General features: G+C 40.1%; 1 protein-coding gene across 4 annotated transcripts in view; it reads right to left on the bottom strand.

Moving 5' to 3' along the window:
• Positions 1-410: 410 nt before the first annotated feature.
• DAAM1 (dishevelled associated activator of morphogenesis 1) overlaps positions 411-18770 on the bottom strand; it is a 174110-nt gene continuing 155750 nt past the window's right edge. For 3 of the 4 annotated variants that reach the window (XM_059914323.1, XM_059914322.1, XM_059914324.1), the window contains 4 exons: positions 17873-17933; positions 6965-7096; positions 4123-4293; positions 411-3127 (listed from right to left, as the gene is read on the bottom strand). In XM_059914323.1, the coding sequence (XP_059770306.1) occupies positions 2918-3127; positions 4123-4293; positions 6965-7096; positions 17873-17933 (574 nt within the window). In that variant the 3' untranslated portion in view covers positions 411-2917. Of the gene's footprint in view, positions 3128-4122; positions 4294-6964; positions 7097-17872; positions 17934-18770 lie in introns of those variants that run through there. The other variant, XR_009500928.1, reaches the window with a different exon arrangement.

The raw sequence follows: 18770 nt of genomic DNA, 5'->3' as shown, positions 1-18770 counted from the left end.
CTTCTTCCATATGGTGATGCTTCCCATATTGACCTATATCATAAATTAATTTTTTTAAAAGGAAATGCTTCAAAATGAAACAGATTTTGATTGTAGAGATTAGAGATTCTTTTCTATATCCCCAGTTGAATAATTTCACCAGTAGCTCCACCATGAAACTGTTCAATGCATACAGAGTTATAACAAAAACATGTTACAGAAGGAGGTAGTATATGGTAGTCTGTGGACATGCTGAACACTGCCATAGCAGAAAACTATACTTCTCTAGGCCCAGTACGTACAGGTTTAAAAAATGTATCATTTCTGATTTAGTAAACAACTTGCAATATTTCAATTTAATGGTGGAAAGTGCAAAGAGGTTTGATAATGCTGTTTTAATAACTCATAGAAAGCATATACATAACACCTAATGAATTCATCTCTTTATTGCATGTTGCTATTTAAAAAAAATTTACAGTCTCATAACACAACATTTTTTCTTGGTACTATAACAACAGTCTCGCGCCTAAAGACTAAGTGGTTCCAACTACTAAGCTAATAAGATACAAGACATACAATTAAGTTTACAAATTATAATGCTTTTTCTTTTTGGCATTAATTTAAAACAAACAAACAAACAAAAAACTTTTAAAATACACATCCAAGAGAGGAAAAAGTGGCTACTTACACCAGCACCAATCTAAAAAGTAGGGTTTTTTTTTTTCAACAATGGCACATGGAATTACCTGCACACAGCTTTCGGGGAAAGAAACGAAAAATGGAAATGGCAAAGAAGGCCTACCAGGATGGCCATATCAAAATGAGGATGATGAAAAAGGGCGAGAGGAACATGCTACACAAACTTGCTCCTTTATGTGACTCTCCCTCCACTTGTCCATTCCTTAAACTGTAAAACAAAGCCATTTTCAAAAGACAGTTCCAAACTTGAGCCAGATCAAATTTCCCCTGCTCTAAATAGAAAGGAATATATATAGAGGCACTTTAGTTAAGGAATAGACAAACCCACTAGCACATCCCACTCCTCCTCACCGCCAAGCTTTTTTGAGCAAAGTCTCGTCTGCACCTTTAATGTGGTGTACTTGCAGACCTTGGTACATAGGAGCTGGGGGAGCGCGACGTCTGCTGTGTATTTGTGACTGTTTTATTTGCTAGAGTCATCCATATAATGTGTAGAAAGTTGCTAAGTTTGCAGTGAGGGGGGGAAGAAACGTAAAACCATGGCTCTTGCCAACTCTTAGAGCACTATTTCACAGCTTTCATGTAGCGCAGAGACCTTGCCATCTGCGCTAGGCATTATAGTTTATACAAATTATTTTTAAATAGCACGATTCCTGTACAGCGCACGCATCGGTATTCTGTTTGCCCCTTAACTGTCCCCATTAAAGCATAAGCTCCTTGGGGGCAGGGGCTCTGTCTTGCTTACCACTGTAGCCCTACTATGCCTGGCACATAGTAGGTGTTTCAATAAATATTTGTTAATTGACTGAAAAACTCAATTTAGTGAGTAAATAACGTTCTAGTGCAATAGGACAAACTACTCTCTCCACAGGAAACCCAACCACAACAGGATCGATGGAAAGAAAACAGAGAACCTTAGCTCCCCTCCCCAACTACTAATAAATAAAGCAAAGCAAAAAAAAAAAAGTAACAGTCCTCTTTATATATCATATAATTTAAGGATATTAAGAGTTGGTAGGTTAATGGTAAGCATCTATATTTTATTTTCTAATGTTCATTGTTTTTATTCATTTCTCCCTGAGAGCTTTATCTTTTGGACTGAAATTTTACAGGTAGCGTTACTGACACACAATTTAAAATGACAACATATAAACAGCAAACCACATCAAACATACTTAGAGATAAATAGCTCTTGGCATCTCTGTTGGTGGTGTTGACATTTTGTGCATTCACTAAATGTCCTTTAGTCCAGACCTATATTTACAGAAGATGCAGCTTGTCCTACAAAACAGAAAATACCAAAAAAAAAAAAATGCACCCCATAAAATTTTTTTAAAAATAATTTTTATCCCTTCAGAGAATTCCTCCTTGTAGGTCTTGGGTGGGAAATTTTATTTTTAAAGTTTATAGGTCTATATTGTTAGGAAAACAAGCACATTATGGTAATTTTGTTCTTTAACAAGAGCATGGATTGCATTTAGATAGTGTTCTTTCCAAAAGCAATGTAAAGAAATCATCAAGAGTGCTTGGCAGAGAACTCGATGAAATTAGGGGGGAAAAAAATTGATGTCCAAGTTTTAAACGTATAAAAGAACTCTGATTGACATTTTACATAATTCAGATTGTGCCAGATGTTCTCAATAAACATTTACAGACTGCATCCCCACACCAATGTCAGAAATTCTAAGCTGGTCCTATCAACTACTGATGCGATGCGCCGGCATCATACTGTCAACTATCAAAAACCATTTTAAATCTATATATTTTTTTCCAACGCCAGTTTCACCAGTGAAAATAATTTCAAAGTATATCAAGCTTGGAAACCATAAAATATTTCTCAAGCTTTATTTTTTTTCTTTTGTTTTTCTTTTTACTCTAGGGAATGTCTCTGTATCTCTTTGAGGAGATACTATTGTGCTTCTGAACAGTCATGGTGTTCAGGGGAAGAAGATGAGCCACACTCAATATGAATGCATACACAAATGGGTTCTGAGCACATACATAAACATAGATTTTTTTTTTTTTAACCAAACATATAGGTCTCCAGACAACGCTCAGATTTCTATATACATTTCTTCATATATACACACACATACCTTTACATACACACACATTCACGCATTCACTCACAGATGAAAGGAGAAATTGCCACTGTTTGGATTGCAAGGCAGTGTAATGAAAAGTTCTAGTCACTTCAAAGGGCCGCTAATGAGCTTTCTAAAAAAGTATTCAAGGGAAATTAGAAATTAAGTTTTGTGACCGGTCTCTCCCGGCTGCTGTCCGTCATCTGGTTGGTAATGCGCTTGCGATTCCGTTTCAGTTTAGAAAGGTCTTTGTCAAACACTTCTCCTGACCGCAAAGCGGAAACCAGGTCATCAAACTCTCCGCCTTCTTCACTGTTCTCTTTCGCTTTCCTCATTTTCCGTTCCCTTTCACGTTGTTCCTTGAGCTGCAAATGGAAAGTGACCTCTTAGAGAAGTGTCAAAATAATATTGTATTTTGTATTGAGTGGAGATGAATTCTGTGGAACATGATGGTGCGTCAGTCACACTGAGCCACGTTTGTTGACAGCTGCCAGCCCCCTTGGATGTCACGAGAGAGCATGACTGGGACATGAGGGCTCATCAGAGAAGCAAGGAACAATGAAAAAAATGACCACCGCTTTGTGATTAGACTCTTGCCGTCTAGAATCTGGGTAAACCCCATGATATTCTAGTTAAAAAGAGAGCAATTAAGGCTACTCATATTTCTATGATGGAATAAGAAAGTTATCACTATTAAATAGACCCCAAATATTGGTTTCTTTGATGATATAGAGACACTAAAGCAAAATGCTCATTAGGCCACGTTCCTGACATCAAAGGCTAAGCCTGTATCTACTGTGGATGACTGGAACCTGCTATGCAAAAGTTACTATTATTAAGAGCCAAATAATACACACACATTATAGAAAATTTAGATATCCTTAAAGAATTAAGGATAATTTTTCCCCTTTTGTTTATCAAGAGATAACCATTATTATCTAAGCTTTCTCATATCATTAAATATTCTTTAAAGACATGACTTTTAAGGACTGCATAAACAGTCCACTATGTAGCTATTACATCATTTAGAACTAATGCCCAGTTGGTAAACGTTTAGGTTGTTCCAGGTTAGGGCTTATCATAAAGACTGCTGCTCTCTTTGTGCGCATGTATGATTATTTCTTTAGAATGATTTCTAAGAAGTGGAACTCCAGATCAAAGGAAGGGGATATATTTTTTTAGGCTTTGGATATAGACTGCCACATTGCCCAAGAGAAACTTTCTACCGATTGAAACTCCCAGCAGCCTTCTAGAGAGGACTTTGATGCCCTCCTTCTTGCCAGCATGGCAGAGCGCTTCCTAAAAACCAAGGAGATGCAGCAGCAGAACTTTCCGGGGGTGGAACTGGCCACCCACTTACCTGAGCCTCCATTCGAGCTCGGCGCTCTTCTTCCTCCTTCTTCTTTCTCATGTTTTCATTCTCTTGTTTGGCTTCTGACACAGCCTGAAGAAACTGATCAAAAATGCCAAAGAACTCATCTGGCTGTATTTTGCCAGCCTCTTCCCCAAAGTGTTTCACTGCTTTAGTAAACTGGAAAAAAGAAGGTTTTAAGAAGTTCAGTCTTCCAAGAGAACGCCATGATCACATAAATATCAATCTCTCTCAAGGGGCTAAAGGTCAAATTGAGTCAAATATAACTCGCTGGATTTATCTTTGGCCGCTGAACATGTCTATCAATCGCTTCTAAAGGAAAAAATGTAATACTCCACGACTTGTGAAACCATTTATCCTTGTCCACCTCATTTTAGCTTAACATCTATGATTACATCCTATGACTCTTTATTAACTAAACAGTGGTAAAAACAAGAAAGCAGAATATCACAGGGCAGAGCACTCAGGACATAAAACTAAGAGCAAACTCAGCAGGGGTAAGGAAACTTGTACTTTTAACTTTTCTTTGAAGTAGTTTAGTATCATTTATTGGTGCCATGTGGTTAGTATCAAAAGCAAATAGGATACAGTGTTTCTTAGCTGCTTTTACTAATCATAAATAATATTGGTATTACTGTACTTCCTGGGCCTCGATTAGCAAACACTCACTGATTATGGAATCATTAAGGCAACCCAAAATTCATAACTGAGAATACAATTTTATTCTAAATCCTTTGTTTTAGAACCCCTTTCAAGCCAAATCTTTTAAAAACAGATAAAATGCAAAATATTAAGGGCGAATTTTTAAAAATTAAATTAAAAAATATATAGGGTAACAAAATAGCACAGCCAGTCTTTTTAGTTTAACATTTCTGTTTTTAGTTCTTCTGGTTGTTATCTTCACAACTCGAGATAGTATGCTTTCAAGTGTCTTAGCATTATTATGACCATCCAAATACTGTTCAATGCCAGTCAAGTTGTTTTTTTAGAACTATATCTCCTTCTGTAAGGATCTAATGCTCTTACGTCTAAGCTACAGCGGACGGTGTTTCTAACTTCAAGGTCAAACAAATTCTTACTCCCTATGCCTAATCAACTACTTCAAAATTTCCAGGTCTTTCGTTTTCTTCACAGTTTTAAACTCTTAGGTTGGGGAGGACGGCATAAATACTTCATGGTCTAATTGCTTTTATCTTTCTTGCACTACTTGTCTTTAGTACATTGTTAAGTTTTCCTGACATTTTGGTAATCCCATCTCTGTAAAGGAAATATTTTCAACATTTATTCTTAAATAAGACAATTTTCAATTGTTTTACATATATATTTCATATCTTTAAATTTATAATAATGCTTTTTTACCATTTTTCTCTTCATCGAGGTGTTCTCCATCTTTTACTTATTTGGAAATATTTTATTAGAAACTAAGCTCTTTAGGGAAAAATACGACATTCTTCATACACCACATGCAGCGCTTCAGTTGCTCCATGGTTTTATAAGCTAATTTCTAAAAGTTCTGGTATGAACAAAACAGCAACAGCTAGCCTACAATTGAGTTTCTAAAACATTCAAGTTCAGGCACTTCAAAGCCATCCTGAATGATCTTTTTATCTAGGAATTCTAGTGATGATGAAGTCATGTATATTTTAGTCTTAGAAATCTGAACAAAACTAGTCCCAGACTAAAGTTCCCACACTAAAATTGAAAAAAAAAAAAAAAAAAAAGTAGAGTGTGTATAAATCAAAAATTAACTATTCAGTTGATTCTTAGAAAAATGTTTGAGCCCGTGATGAAGTAGGTACTGTATTGCCTGGATTGAGGTGGCGGCCATCACAGGGGAGGCTGCTGACATCAGTTCACTGATTTCAATCAGGGGTACCAGGGGCTGGACCTCTACCAGCGGTCATTCAAACATATCTTGTCTTCCATTTATTTAATAACATTGGAGGTGGGGTTTCATGTTGAGATTAGCTAGTGTACCTTAACACAGTCCACTTCTGAACTTTGAGTATGTGTGTACACTTACATATACAATCATCCATATCTACAACTGAACAGGGGACCACAGAGAAATGAGATTCATTACTCAAGTTTCAAAGGAAAGATTCAAGTTAAAGCAAAAGAGTGTTGTCACAACTGAGAGATGGACAGTGTGGAGGAACTCAGTAGGGTGGATAGCAGCTTAATGACATTTGTTAACAATGAGAAGGGGATAAGAGAATGTGCACATGTATATGAATGTGTATGAATTTTGGAAGAGGAAATAACCAGAGAGAGACACAGAGAGATGGGGCAGGGGGATTTTAAGGTGTTTGTTCGTTATTTGCCAATGAAAACTCTTCCCTTACAGGAAAACAAGATTTTGTAATAGCAAAATTCATTTTTAAAAAAAGTCTTATTAAAAATATGCCTCTGAATTAAAGTGCCTATCATTTAGTAAGTTCTTCTAGAGATTTAAAGAGGGAATATCCTGCCCTCCTAAGTCTCTATCTCAGGTGAGCACCTTACAAGTTTCTGAAGCACAAGGCCTCAGTCATACCTTGATCTCACATTTCATCCTGCCCTTGGTTTTTCATAATCTACTCTTTTCTGTCTCCCAGAGATAATTACTTTGATCCAATAACAATCAAGAGAAAAACTATCGAAGTATTTAAAACTGTCAAAGTATTTACTTGTTTTACACCATTCAGATACTTCAAGGTCTTACTAACCTAAAGGCCAGTTAGAGAGCATGTGTTTCAACTGATCACAGCCCTAGAAATGAAAGTATACTTGTAACATCTGAAAGTACCAGCTCTGTCAAGCAACATTCAGTGAGCAAGGGGAAATTTACCAGGTCTTTAGCTTCTGCTAGAAGATCTTCAACGTCAGAGAAGCTGAAGCTGGCTACCGTGATGAACTGGCTGACAACAGACACAAACTTATCTCCAGGCCGTGAGGGCTGAGACTTCTGATATTCCAGCTCCTTAAACACAGGAAATGGATAATGTCAATGTAGGCTTCAAACACAGACACCCCTTTGTCTCATTTTCCTTATGCCTCAAATTTAATAAGTCAGAATGGCAAACCCATCAAAATTAGTGTGAAACATTTTATGATAGTCCAGTTCCCCCTGCCCTTCCACCAACCCTGCCAGAGCCAAGCCCATGTGCCCACACACAGTTGCAAAATGCAATTTAACCAGTCATCTGAGTACTTTATTGGTGTGATTTTGTATACTGGCTTTAGAATGTAAGGTGATTAGCATTTGGATAAAATTAAGAGAAGTTAAACAAATAATGGAGAGCAAATTGGATTCAAAAGGTGTGTGACTGAAAGCAAGAGAATTTGATTGTTGATATTCTGTGCTCAGATCTCTGGTACTTTTGATTTTTTCCTTCTCTCCATCTCTGCCAAGTCTACTTATTTCCTAAACTGTGATATCTAGGTCAGAAGAATTTCAACTGCAGCGTTTGGCACCATAACGCCATTTTTCTTCTCATCCATACCATTTGGATGTTGTGAGCAGACAGGTAGGAGTATTAGTGTCTCATTAATCATCCATATTCTCCATTACCATGGTGATGAACACAGATTATTCAAATCAATTTCAGTAATAATTTCAACCATTGCCAGATGCATTTTCTTATTTCATCCCACAAAGCCTCTATGAGTGAGGCATTATTATCCCAATTGTACAGACACATAAATTGAGGTTCAGAGGGATTAAATTCTTTGCTCAAAGTCAAGTAGCTGATAAGTGATAGAACCAAAATTTGAACTCACATCTGCCTGACTCCAGGGTCTCAGTGACAACTATTCTGTGTACCTACTGACCTAATCTGGATCTCTATTTTCTTCCATACCTGCTTTGGCAGAGATTCTAACAAGCAGGGCGGTAGAGGTCACAGGCTAGGGGTTCTGATTCAGTTCTACCACTGATTTGGTACTTATCCATGGCAAGTAGCCTGGGCCTTAGTTTCTTCACTCATAAAAGGAGGGAAGGGAGCTTCAAGATGGCTGAAGAGTAAGACGCAGAGATCACCTTCCTCCCCACAAATACATCAGAAATACATCTACACGTGGAACAGCTCCTACAGAACACCTACTGAACGCTGGCAGAAGACCTCAGACCTCCCAAAAGGCAAGAAACTCCCCACATACCTGGGTAGGGCAAAAGAAAAAAGAAAAAACAGACAAAAGAATAGGGACGGGACCTGCACCTCTGGGAGGGAGCTGTGAAGGAGGAAAGGTTTCCACACACTAGGAAGCCCCGTCACGGGCAGAGACGGGGGGCCGAAGCTTCAGAGCCACGGAGGAAAGCGCAGCCACAGGGGTGCGCAGGGCAAAGTGGAGAGATTCCTGCACAGAGGATTGGTGCCGAGCAGCACTCACCAGCCCGAGAGGCTTGTCTGCTCACCCGCCGGGGTGGGCGGGGGCTGGGAGCTGAGGCTTCGGCTTCGGTCGGATCCCAGGGAGAGGACTGGGGTTGGCGGCGTGAACACAGCCTGAAGGGGTTAGCGCACCACAGCTAGCCGGGAGGGAGTCCGGGAAAAAGTCTGGAGCTGCCAAAGAGGCAAGAGACTTTTTCTTCCCTCTTTGTTTCGGGGTGCGCGAGGAGAGGGGATTAAGAGCGCCGCTTAAAGGAGCTCCAGACACGGGCGCGAGCCACGGCTATCAGCGCGGACCCCAGAGATGGGCATGAGACGCTAAGGCTGCTGCTGCCACCACCAAGAAGCCTGTGTGCGAGCACAGGTCACTGTCCACACCTCCCCTCCCGGGAGACTGTGCAGCCTGCCACTGCCAGGGTCCCGCGATCCAGGGACAACTTCCCCAGGAGAACACACGGTGCGCCTCAGGCTGGTGCAACGTCACGTGGGCCTCTGCCGCCGGAGGCTCGCCCCGCATCTGTACCCCTCCCTCTCCCCGGCCTGAGTGAGTCAGAGCCCCCAAATCAGCTGCTCCTTTAACCCCGTCCTTTCTGAGCAAAGAACAGACGCCCTCAGGTGACCTACACGCAGAGGCGGGTCCAAATCCAAAGCTGAACCCAGGAGCTGTGCAAACAAAGAAGAGAAAGGAAAATTTCTCCCAGCAGCCTCAGGAGCAGCGGATTAAATCTCCACAATCAACTTAATGTACCCTGCATCTGTGGAATACCTGAATAGACAACGAATCATCCCAAATTGAAGAGGTGGGCCTTGCGAGCAAAAGATATATTTTTTTTCCACCTTTTTCTCTTTTTGTGAGTGTGTATGTGTATGCTTCTGTGTGTGATTTTGTCTGTATAGCTTTGCTTTTACCATTTGTCTTAGGGTTCTGTCCATCCGTTTTTTTTTTTAACTTTAAAAAATTTATTTCTTAATAATTATTTTTTATTTTATTACTTTTTTAAATTTTAGTTTATCTCCTTCCTTCCTTCCCTCCTTCCTTCCTTTCTTTCTTCCCTCCTTCCTCTCTTTCTCTCTTTCCTTCCTTCCTTATTCCTTTCTTCCTTTCTTTTTCTTTCTCTCTTTCTCTCTTTCTACTTTCTCCCTTTTATTCTGAGCCATGTGGATGAAAGGCTCTTGGTGCTCCAGCCAGGTGTCACAGCTGTGCCTCTGAGGTGGGAGAGCCAACTTCAGAACACTGGTCCACAGAGACCTCCCAGCTCCACGTAATATCAAACAGCAAAAATCTCCCAGAGGGCTTCCCTGGTGGCGCAGTGGTTGGGAGTCTGCCTGCCAGTGCAGGGGACGCGGGTTTGAGCCCTGGTCTGGGAGGATCCCACATGCCGCGAAGCGACTGGGCCCGTGAGCCACAACTACTGAGCCTGCGCATCTGGAGCCTGCGCGTCTGAAGCTTGTGCTCCGCAACGAGAGAGGCCACGACACTGAGAGACCAGCGCACCGCGATGAAGAGTGGCCCCCGCACGCCAAAGCTGGAGGAAGCCCTTGCACAGAAACGAAGACCCAGTGCAGCCAAAAATAAAATAATTAATTAATTAATTAATTAAAAAAAAAAAAAAATCTCCCAGAGATCTCGATCTCAATGCCAAGACCCAGCTTCACTCAACGACCAGCAAGCTACAGTGCTGGACAACCTATGCCAAACAACTAGCAAGACAGGAACACAGCCCCATCCATTAGCAGAGAGGCTGCCTAAAATCATAATAAGGCCAGACACCCCAAAACACACTACCAGATGTGGACGTGCCCACCAGAGAGAAAAGATCCAGCCTCATCCACCAGAACACAGGCACTAGTGCCCTCCACCAGGAAGCCTACACAACCCACTGAACCAACCTTAACCACTGGGGGAAGACACCAAAAACAACGGGAACTATGAACCTGCAGCCTGTGAAAAGGAGACCCCAAACACAGTAAGCTAAGCAAAATGAGAAGAAAAACACGCAGCAGATGAAGGCGCAAGGTAAAAACCCACCAGACCTAACAAATGAAGAGGAAATAGGCAATACCTGAAAAAGAATTCAGAATAATGATAGTAAGGATGATCCAAAATCTTGGAAATAGAGTAAATACAAGAAACGTTTAACAAGGACTTAGAAGAACTAAAGAGCAAACAAACAATGATGAACAACACAATAAATGGAATTAAAAATTCTCTACAAGGGGTGAATAGCAGAATAACTGAGGCAGAAGAACAGATAACTGGGCTGGAAGATAAAATAGTGGAAATAACTGCTGCAGAGCAGAATAAAGAAAAAAGAATGAAAAGAACTGAGGACAGCCTCAGAGACCTCTGGGACAACATTAAATGCAACAACATTTGGATTATAGGGGTCCCAGAAGAAGAAGAGAAAAAGAAAGGGTCTGAGAAAATATTTGAAGAGATTATAGTTGAAAACTTCCCTAATATGGGAAAGGAAATAGTTAATCAAACCCAGGAAGCACAGAGAATCCCATACAAGATTATCCAAGGAGAAACATGCCAAGACACATATTAAACTATCAAAAATTAAATACAAAGAAAAAATAATAAAAGCAGCAGGGGAAAAACAACAAATAACACATAAGGGAATCCCCATAAGTTTAACAGCTGATCTTTCAGCAGAAACTCTGCAAGCCAGAAGGGAGTGGCAGGACATATTTAAAGTGATGAAGGAGAAAAACCTACAACCAAGATTACTCTACCCAGCAAGGATCTCATCTCATTCAGATTTGAAGGAGAAATTAAAACCTTTAAGACAAGCAATAGCTAAGAGAATTCAGCACCACCAAACCAGCTTTACAACAAATGCTAAAGGAAATTCTCTAGGCAGGAAACACAACAGAAGGAAAAGACCTACAATAACAAACCCAAAACATTTAAGAAAATGGGAATAGGAACATACATATCGATAATTACCTTAAATGTAAATGGATTAAATGTTCCAACCAAAAGACATAGACTGGCTGAATGGATACAAAAATAATACCTGTATATATGCTGTCTACAAGAGACCCACTTCAGACCTAGGGACACATACAGACTGAAAGTGAGGGGATGGAAAAAGATACTCCGTGCAAATGGAAATCAAAAGAAAGCTGGAGTAGTAATTCTCATATCAGACAAAATAGACTTTAAAATAAAGACTATTACAAGAGACAAAGAAGGACACTACATAATGATCAAGGGATCAATCCAAGAAGAAGATATAACAATTGTAAATCTTTATGCACCCAACATAGGAGCACCTCAATACCTAAGGCAAATACTAACAGACATAAAAGGGGAAATCGACAGCAACACAATCATAGTAGGGGACTTTAACACCCCACTTTCACCAATGGACAGATCATCCAAAATGAAAATAAATAAGGAAACACAAGCTTTAAATGATACATTAAAGAAGATGGACTTAATTGATATTTATAGGACATTCCATCCAAAAACAACAGAATACACATTCTCCTCAAGTGCTCATGGAACATTCTCCAGGATAGATCATATCTTGGGTCACAAATCAAGCCTTGGTAAATTTAAGAAAATTGAAATCGTATCAAGTATCTATTCTGACCACAACACTATGAGACTAGGTATCGATTACAGGAAAAAATCTGTAAAAAATACAAGCACATGGAGGCTAAACAATACACTACTTAATAACCAAGAGATCACTGAAGAAATCAAAGAGGAAATCAAAAAATACCTAGAAACAAATGACAATGAAAACACGACGACCCAAAACCTATGGGACACAGCAAAAGCAGTTCTAAGAGGGAAGTTTATAGCCATACAATTCTACCTTAAGAAACAAGAAACGTCTCAAACAACCTAACCTTACACCTAAAGCAATTAGAGAAGGAAGAACAAAAAAACCCCCAAAGTTAGCAGAAGGAAAGAAATCATAAAGATCAGATCAGAAATAAATGAAAAAGAAATGAAGGAAACGATACCAAAGATCAATAAAACTAAAAGCTGGTTCTTTGAGAAGATAAACAAAATTGATAAACCATTAGCCAGACTCATCAAGAAAAAAAAGGAGAAGACTCTAATCAATAGAATTAGAAATGAAAAAGGAGAAGTAACAACTGACACTGCAGAAATACAAAGGATCATGAGAGATTACTACAAGCAAGTATATGCCAATAAAATGGACAACCTGGAAGAAATGGGCAAATTCTTAGAAAAGCACAGCCTTCTGAGACTGAACCAGGAAGAAATAGAAAATATGAACAGACCAATCACAAGCACTGAAACTGCAACTGGGATTAAAAATCTTGCAACAAACAAAAGCCCAGGACCAGATGGCTTCACAGGTGAATTCTATCAAACACTTAGAGACGAGCTAACAACTATCCTTCTCAAACTCTTCAAAAATATAGCAGAGGGAGGAACACTCCCAAACTCATTCTATGAGGCCACCATCACCCTGATACCAAAACCAGACAAAGATGCCACAAAAAAAAAAAACTACAGGCCAATATCACTGATGAACATAGATACAAAAATCCTCAACAAAATACTAGCAAACAGAATCCAACAGCACAGTAAAAGGATCAAACACCATGATCAAGTGGGGTTTATCCCAGGAATGCAAGGATTCTTCAATATATGCAAAACAATCAGTGTGATACAGCATACTAACAAATTGAAGAATAAAAACCATATGATCATCGATTCAGAGAAAGCTTTCGACAAAATTCAACACCCATTTATGATAAAAACTCTGCAGAAAGTAGGCATAGAGGGAACTTTCCTCAACATAATAAAGGCCATATATGACAAACCCACAGCCAACATCGTCCTCAGTGGTGAAAAACTGAAACCATTTCCACTAAGATCAGGAACAAGACAAGGTTGCCCACTCTCACCACTATTATTCAACATTGTTTTGGAAGTTTTAGCCACAGCAATCAGAGAAGAAAAAGAGATAAAAGGAATCCAAATGGGAAAAGAAGAAGTAAAGCTGTCACTGTTTGCAGATGACATGATACTATACATAGAGAATCCTAAAGATGCCACCAGAAAACTACTAGAGCTAATCAATGAATTTGGTAGAGTAGCGGGATATAAAATTAATGCACAGAAATCTCTAGCATTCCTATACACTAATGATGAAAAATCTGAAAGTGAAATTAAGAAAACACTCCCATTTACCATTGCAACAAAAAATAAAATATCTAGGAATAAACCTGCCTAAGGAGACAAAAGACCTGTATGCAGAAAATTATAAGACACTGATGAAAGAAATTAAAGATGATACAAATAGATGGAAAGATATACCATGTTCTTGGATTGGAAGAATCAACATTGTGAAAATGACTCTACTACCCAAAGCAATCTACAGATTCAGTGCAATCCCTATCAAACTACCACTGGCATTTTTCACAGAACTAGAACAAAAAATTTCACAATTTGTATGGAAACGCAAAAGACCCCGAATAGCCAAAGCAATCTTGAGGAAAAAAACGGAGCTGGAGGAATCAGGCACCCTGACTTCAGACTATACTACAAAGATACAGTAATGAAGACAGTATGGCACTGGCACAAATCAGAAATATAGATCAATGGAACAGGATAGAAAGCCCAGGGATAAACCCACACACATATGGTCACCTTATCTTTGATAAAGGAGGCAAGAATATACAGTTGAGAAAAGACAGCCTCTTCAATAAGTGGTGCTGGGAAAACTGGACAGGTACATGTAAAAGTATGAAATTAGAACACTCCCTAACACCATACACAAAAATAAACTCAAAATGGATTAAAGACCTAAATGTAAGTCCAGACACTATCAAACTCTTAGAGGAAAACATAGGCAGAACACTGTATGACATAAATCACAGCAAGATCCTTTTTGACCCACCTCCTAGAGAAATGGAAATAAAATCAAAAATAAACAAATGGGACCTAATGAAACTTAAAAGCTTTTGCACAGCAAAGGAAACCATAAACAAGACCAAAAGACAACCCTCAGAATGGGAAAAATATTTGCAAATGAAGCAACTGACAAAGGATTAATCTCCAAAATTTACAAGCAGCTCATGCAGCTCAATAACAAAAAAACAAACAACCCAATCCAAAAATGGGCAGAAGACCTAAATAGACATTTCTCCAAAGAAGATGTACAGATTGTCAGGAAACACATGAAAGAATGCTCAACATCACTAATCATTAGTGAAAGGCAAATCAAAACTACAATGAGATATCATCTCACACCAGTCAGAATGGCCATCATCAAAAAATCTACAAACAATAAATGCTGGAGAGGGTGTGGAGAAAAGGGAACCCTCTTGCACTGTTGGTGGGAATGTAAATTGATACAGCCACTATGGAGAACAGTATGGAGGTTCCTTAAAAAACTAAAAATAGAACTACCATACGACCCAGCAATCCCACTACTGGGCGTATACCCTGAGAAAACCATAATTCAAAAAGAGTCATGTACCAAAATGTTCACTGAAGCTCTATTTACAATAGACAGGACATGGAAGCAACCTAAGTGTCCATCGACAGATGAATGGATAAAGAAGATGTGGCACATATATACAATGGAATATTACTCGCCATAAAAAGAAACGAAATTGAGTTATTTGTAGTGAGGTGGATGGACCTAGAGTCTGTCACACAGAGTGAAGTAAGTCAGAAAGAGAAAAACAATTACTGTATGCTAACACATAGATATGGAATCTAAGGGGAAAAAAATAAAAAGGTCATGAAGGACCTAGGGGCAAGACAGGAATAAAGACACAGACTTACTAGAGAATGGACTTGAGGATATGGGGATGGGGAAGGGTAAGCTGTGACAAAGTGAGAGAGTGGCATGGACATATATACACTACCCAACGTAAAATAGATAGCTAGTGGGAAGCTGCCGCATAGCACAGGGAGATCAGCTCAGTGCTTTGTGACCACCTAGAGGGGTGGGATAGGGAGAGTGGGAGGGAGGGAGACGCAAGAGGGAAGAGATATGGGAACATATGTATATGTATAACTGATTCACTTTTTTATAAAACAGAAACTAACACACCATTGTAAAGCAATTATACTCCAATAAAGATGTTTAAAAATAAATAAATAAATAAATAAATAAATAAAAATATATATATATATATATATATAAATAAATATAGGAGGGTAATATACACATCATCATGGGAATCAAATGAAAGAAAAGAAGTGGAAACTCTTATAAATCATGAGACTTGCTCTGATTAAAAGAAATTGCCACAATCCTAGTTCTCTGACCTGGAAAGGGAGTGTATGTATGTGTGTGAGGTACAGAGATGTGAAAGCAATTTTAAAGTGTTTCATGAATGTATAATTCCATAAGAATTCTGTCTTTAATACCTTCAAGCAATGTAATCGATTTGTGCAAAGCACAACTGGGACACACGAATGTTTGGATGGATTCAAGTCTGCCTCCCAATATTTCCTTCCTCTTAACATTTAAGCTGCCAGAGGGAGGGGGAGGCCTCTGTAGCCCCTTTCCTGTGAAGAGTGTGTTACGTTGTACGTGACCCAGGGGCTGGAGAGATTTCAGCAACACAACCTTTAATAAACCCCCCAAACACATAACTTCCTTGGGACCCCTCTCTCATGCCTTGCTCTGAACTAGCTCAGATGCAGGGGTCAGAGCCTCCATTGTCAGGCTTTAGGACTGTCAGTCACTGCCATGCTAGTCTCAAGAAAGCTTTCCACTGGGAGGCAATGGCCTCAGAGTGAAGGCTGTAACACAAGCCTCGTCCCAAACTGCCCTTATCCAGTTTGGCCTCTGAAAGCCGAGGACCGTCCTCCATGCGCACTCACAGTCTCTCAGCACACGGGGGCTGGAAAAAAGAATATCTCTTGCTCTTTTTAAACAGCGACCCACCCCTACCCCCTCCCCCAAAATAAGGAAAAAAAGAAAACCTTACATGCTCCTTAATTTATTAAAAATAGAAAAGGTTAGACACTGTGACTCTAATTTTTATTAGAGCTACTTCTTTAATGAAGTCAACTACTTTCTATGGCACAGTTTTACGATTATAAGAAGGAGGAGGTGGGACCTCCCTGGAGGCGCAGTGGTTAAGAATCCTCCTGCCAATGCAGGGGTCATGGGTTTGAGCCCTGGTCCGGGAAGATCCCACATGCTGTGGAGCAACTAAGCCCACGAGCCACAACTACTGAAGCCCGCGTGCCGCAACCACTGAAGCCCGGGTGCCACAACTACCGAAGCCCGCGCGCTTAGAGCCCATGCTCCGCAACAAGATAAGCCACCGCACTGAGAAGCCTGCGCACCTCAACTAGAGAAAGCCGGCAAGTGGCAACGAAGACCCAATGCAAACAAAATAAAAAATAGATAAATTTATTTTAAAAAAAGGAGGAGGGTCCTCCTGGCGTTACTAATAAATGATCTGTGGGGCACCTTCCCGACCTGCCTGCAGACCAGCCTCCTTCACCAAGTGCCAGGCCAGAGTTCTGCTCTCCCGAGCGAGGCTTCTCCCCCTGACCCGCCCCCGTCCTGTCAGCAGCCCTCGTGCAGTACCCACGGGGCACTGCGCCCTCACAGTCTGCGTTAGTTCCACCGGCTCCTCTGCCTCCGGCACCCTGACCTGCTTTCCTTCCATGGAGCCCGGGCCCAGGTCATCTCGTATAGCTGGGACAGCCTCCCTCCTCTGCACCTAAGTTCACCCTACCCTCCTTCTAAGCCACAGCTCAAAGTTCATCTCGTCCAGAGGAGAAGCTTCCTCTCACACACGCCAGCCATTCCCAAAGCCTCGGGCTAACCTAAATCCCCGATCCTCCTCAAGGCACCTTTGTCATCACTTAGGAGGTGAACTGGACTGACTGCTCCTGGCCACTGTAACACCTGGAGGGTAAGGATTCTGAGTCATCGTGATCCCCTCGCCTGGAGAATGGACTGTACCCCCAACGTGCTCAAAAACTACTCCCCAAGCGACTGACTCAAAGACAACAGAGAAGTTCCATTGCTCTGAGAATAAACGTCATTTATAAAGAGAACAGAAACACTGAGAAGACCTTGAAGACTCTCTAGCCAATCCACTTTCATGAGTCCTGCCTCACAGGTAGGAAAGTGGTGGAACTCTGGGTCCAATTTCCCAGTTCCTGCTCCCGTGATGCCCCCATGACATCCTGCTGCCTGCCACTGCATTGCCAGGCTAAACACAGCCTGCCTTTGCTTCTTCGTTGTTGCATTTTTTTTTCTTTTTTTTAAACAATAAATGTTTATCCTGAGCATATGAGCATGCCAAGGCAACCAGCAACTCCTCCGCTGGACGCCATCACCAGCACCAGAGAGAGTGAAGGGACCGGGAATTAGAACAGGAAACATACTCACCATCTCTACTGCTTTCAGGCCACTTCTCAAGGTGCTTATTTCTTTGTCCAGCTCAGTCATGCTGTTGTAAATGGCAACATTTTAGTAACCAACGTGGGACTTACACTTATTGTATTAAATATATGATGAGTTTAAATATTTCATGCTTGGAAGTCCACACTACTTCATTTTAAATGTTTAAAATTCCCTTCAGTGTTCAGATCTCACAGAAAGACAGCAACATTTTAAACTTATGAAATTTAGGTATGGAATTATGTTTTTTTTTTGTTTTCCACAGCCAGCAGGTATAATATTTATAGGTTAAAAAGGGCAGAATAGAAATATGTCATGTTTCAATCTCACAAAAATCTCACTTAAGCAAATTACGGTATGTGGAAATGAATTTCTTGCCACGTGTGGCTCCCTTTGGACAAGGAAAAGAAACAGCTGATCCACAATCGTGTGTGTTGTGCTCTTCATTATTATTATACTGCTTTTCATGAATGCTCTGGTAGTGTGAATATTACAAGGTGATGGCCTACATTTCAATCAACAATGATTGTTCTTAAAGTTTTACTAATTAGTTTTATTTTCATTGACTTTTTTTTTTTTAAACAGAGAAAGTTTATAATGCTTTTTGTCTGACAGCTTTTAAACATTAGAGATTACAACTTAATTCTCACAGAGAATTCACATGTAAACAAATTCACTGACACTTCATTTACGTCAACATTTTAATTTCATGTCTTACATGGTACATTTCTACCAAACTCTACAGAGGGAAAAAATTAGCCTGCTCGTCAGGCTTTTTAAAATCACTGCAAAAAGATGCAGTTTAAATATGTTTTAAAAAAGGGGAGGGGGGTATTTCCCTGGTGGCACAGTGGTTAAGAATCCGCCTGCCAATGCAGGGGACACG

The sequence above is a fragment of the Balaenoptera ricei genome, chromosome 2 (genome assembly GCF_028023285.1).
Source record: "Balaenoptera ricei isolate mBalRic1 chromosome 2, mBalRic1.hap2, whole genome shotgun sequence".
In the NCBI taxonomy this organism is placed as follows: domain Eukaryota; kingdom Metazoa; phylum Chordata; class Mammalia; order Artiodactyla; family Balaenopteridae; genus Balaenoptera; species Balaenoptera ricei.
Note: the sequence above shows the minus strand (reverse complement) of the source record. Positions and strands in the feature narration are given on the sequence as shown.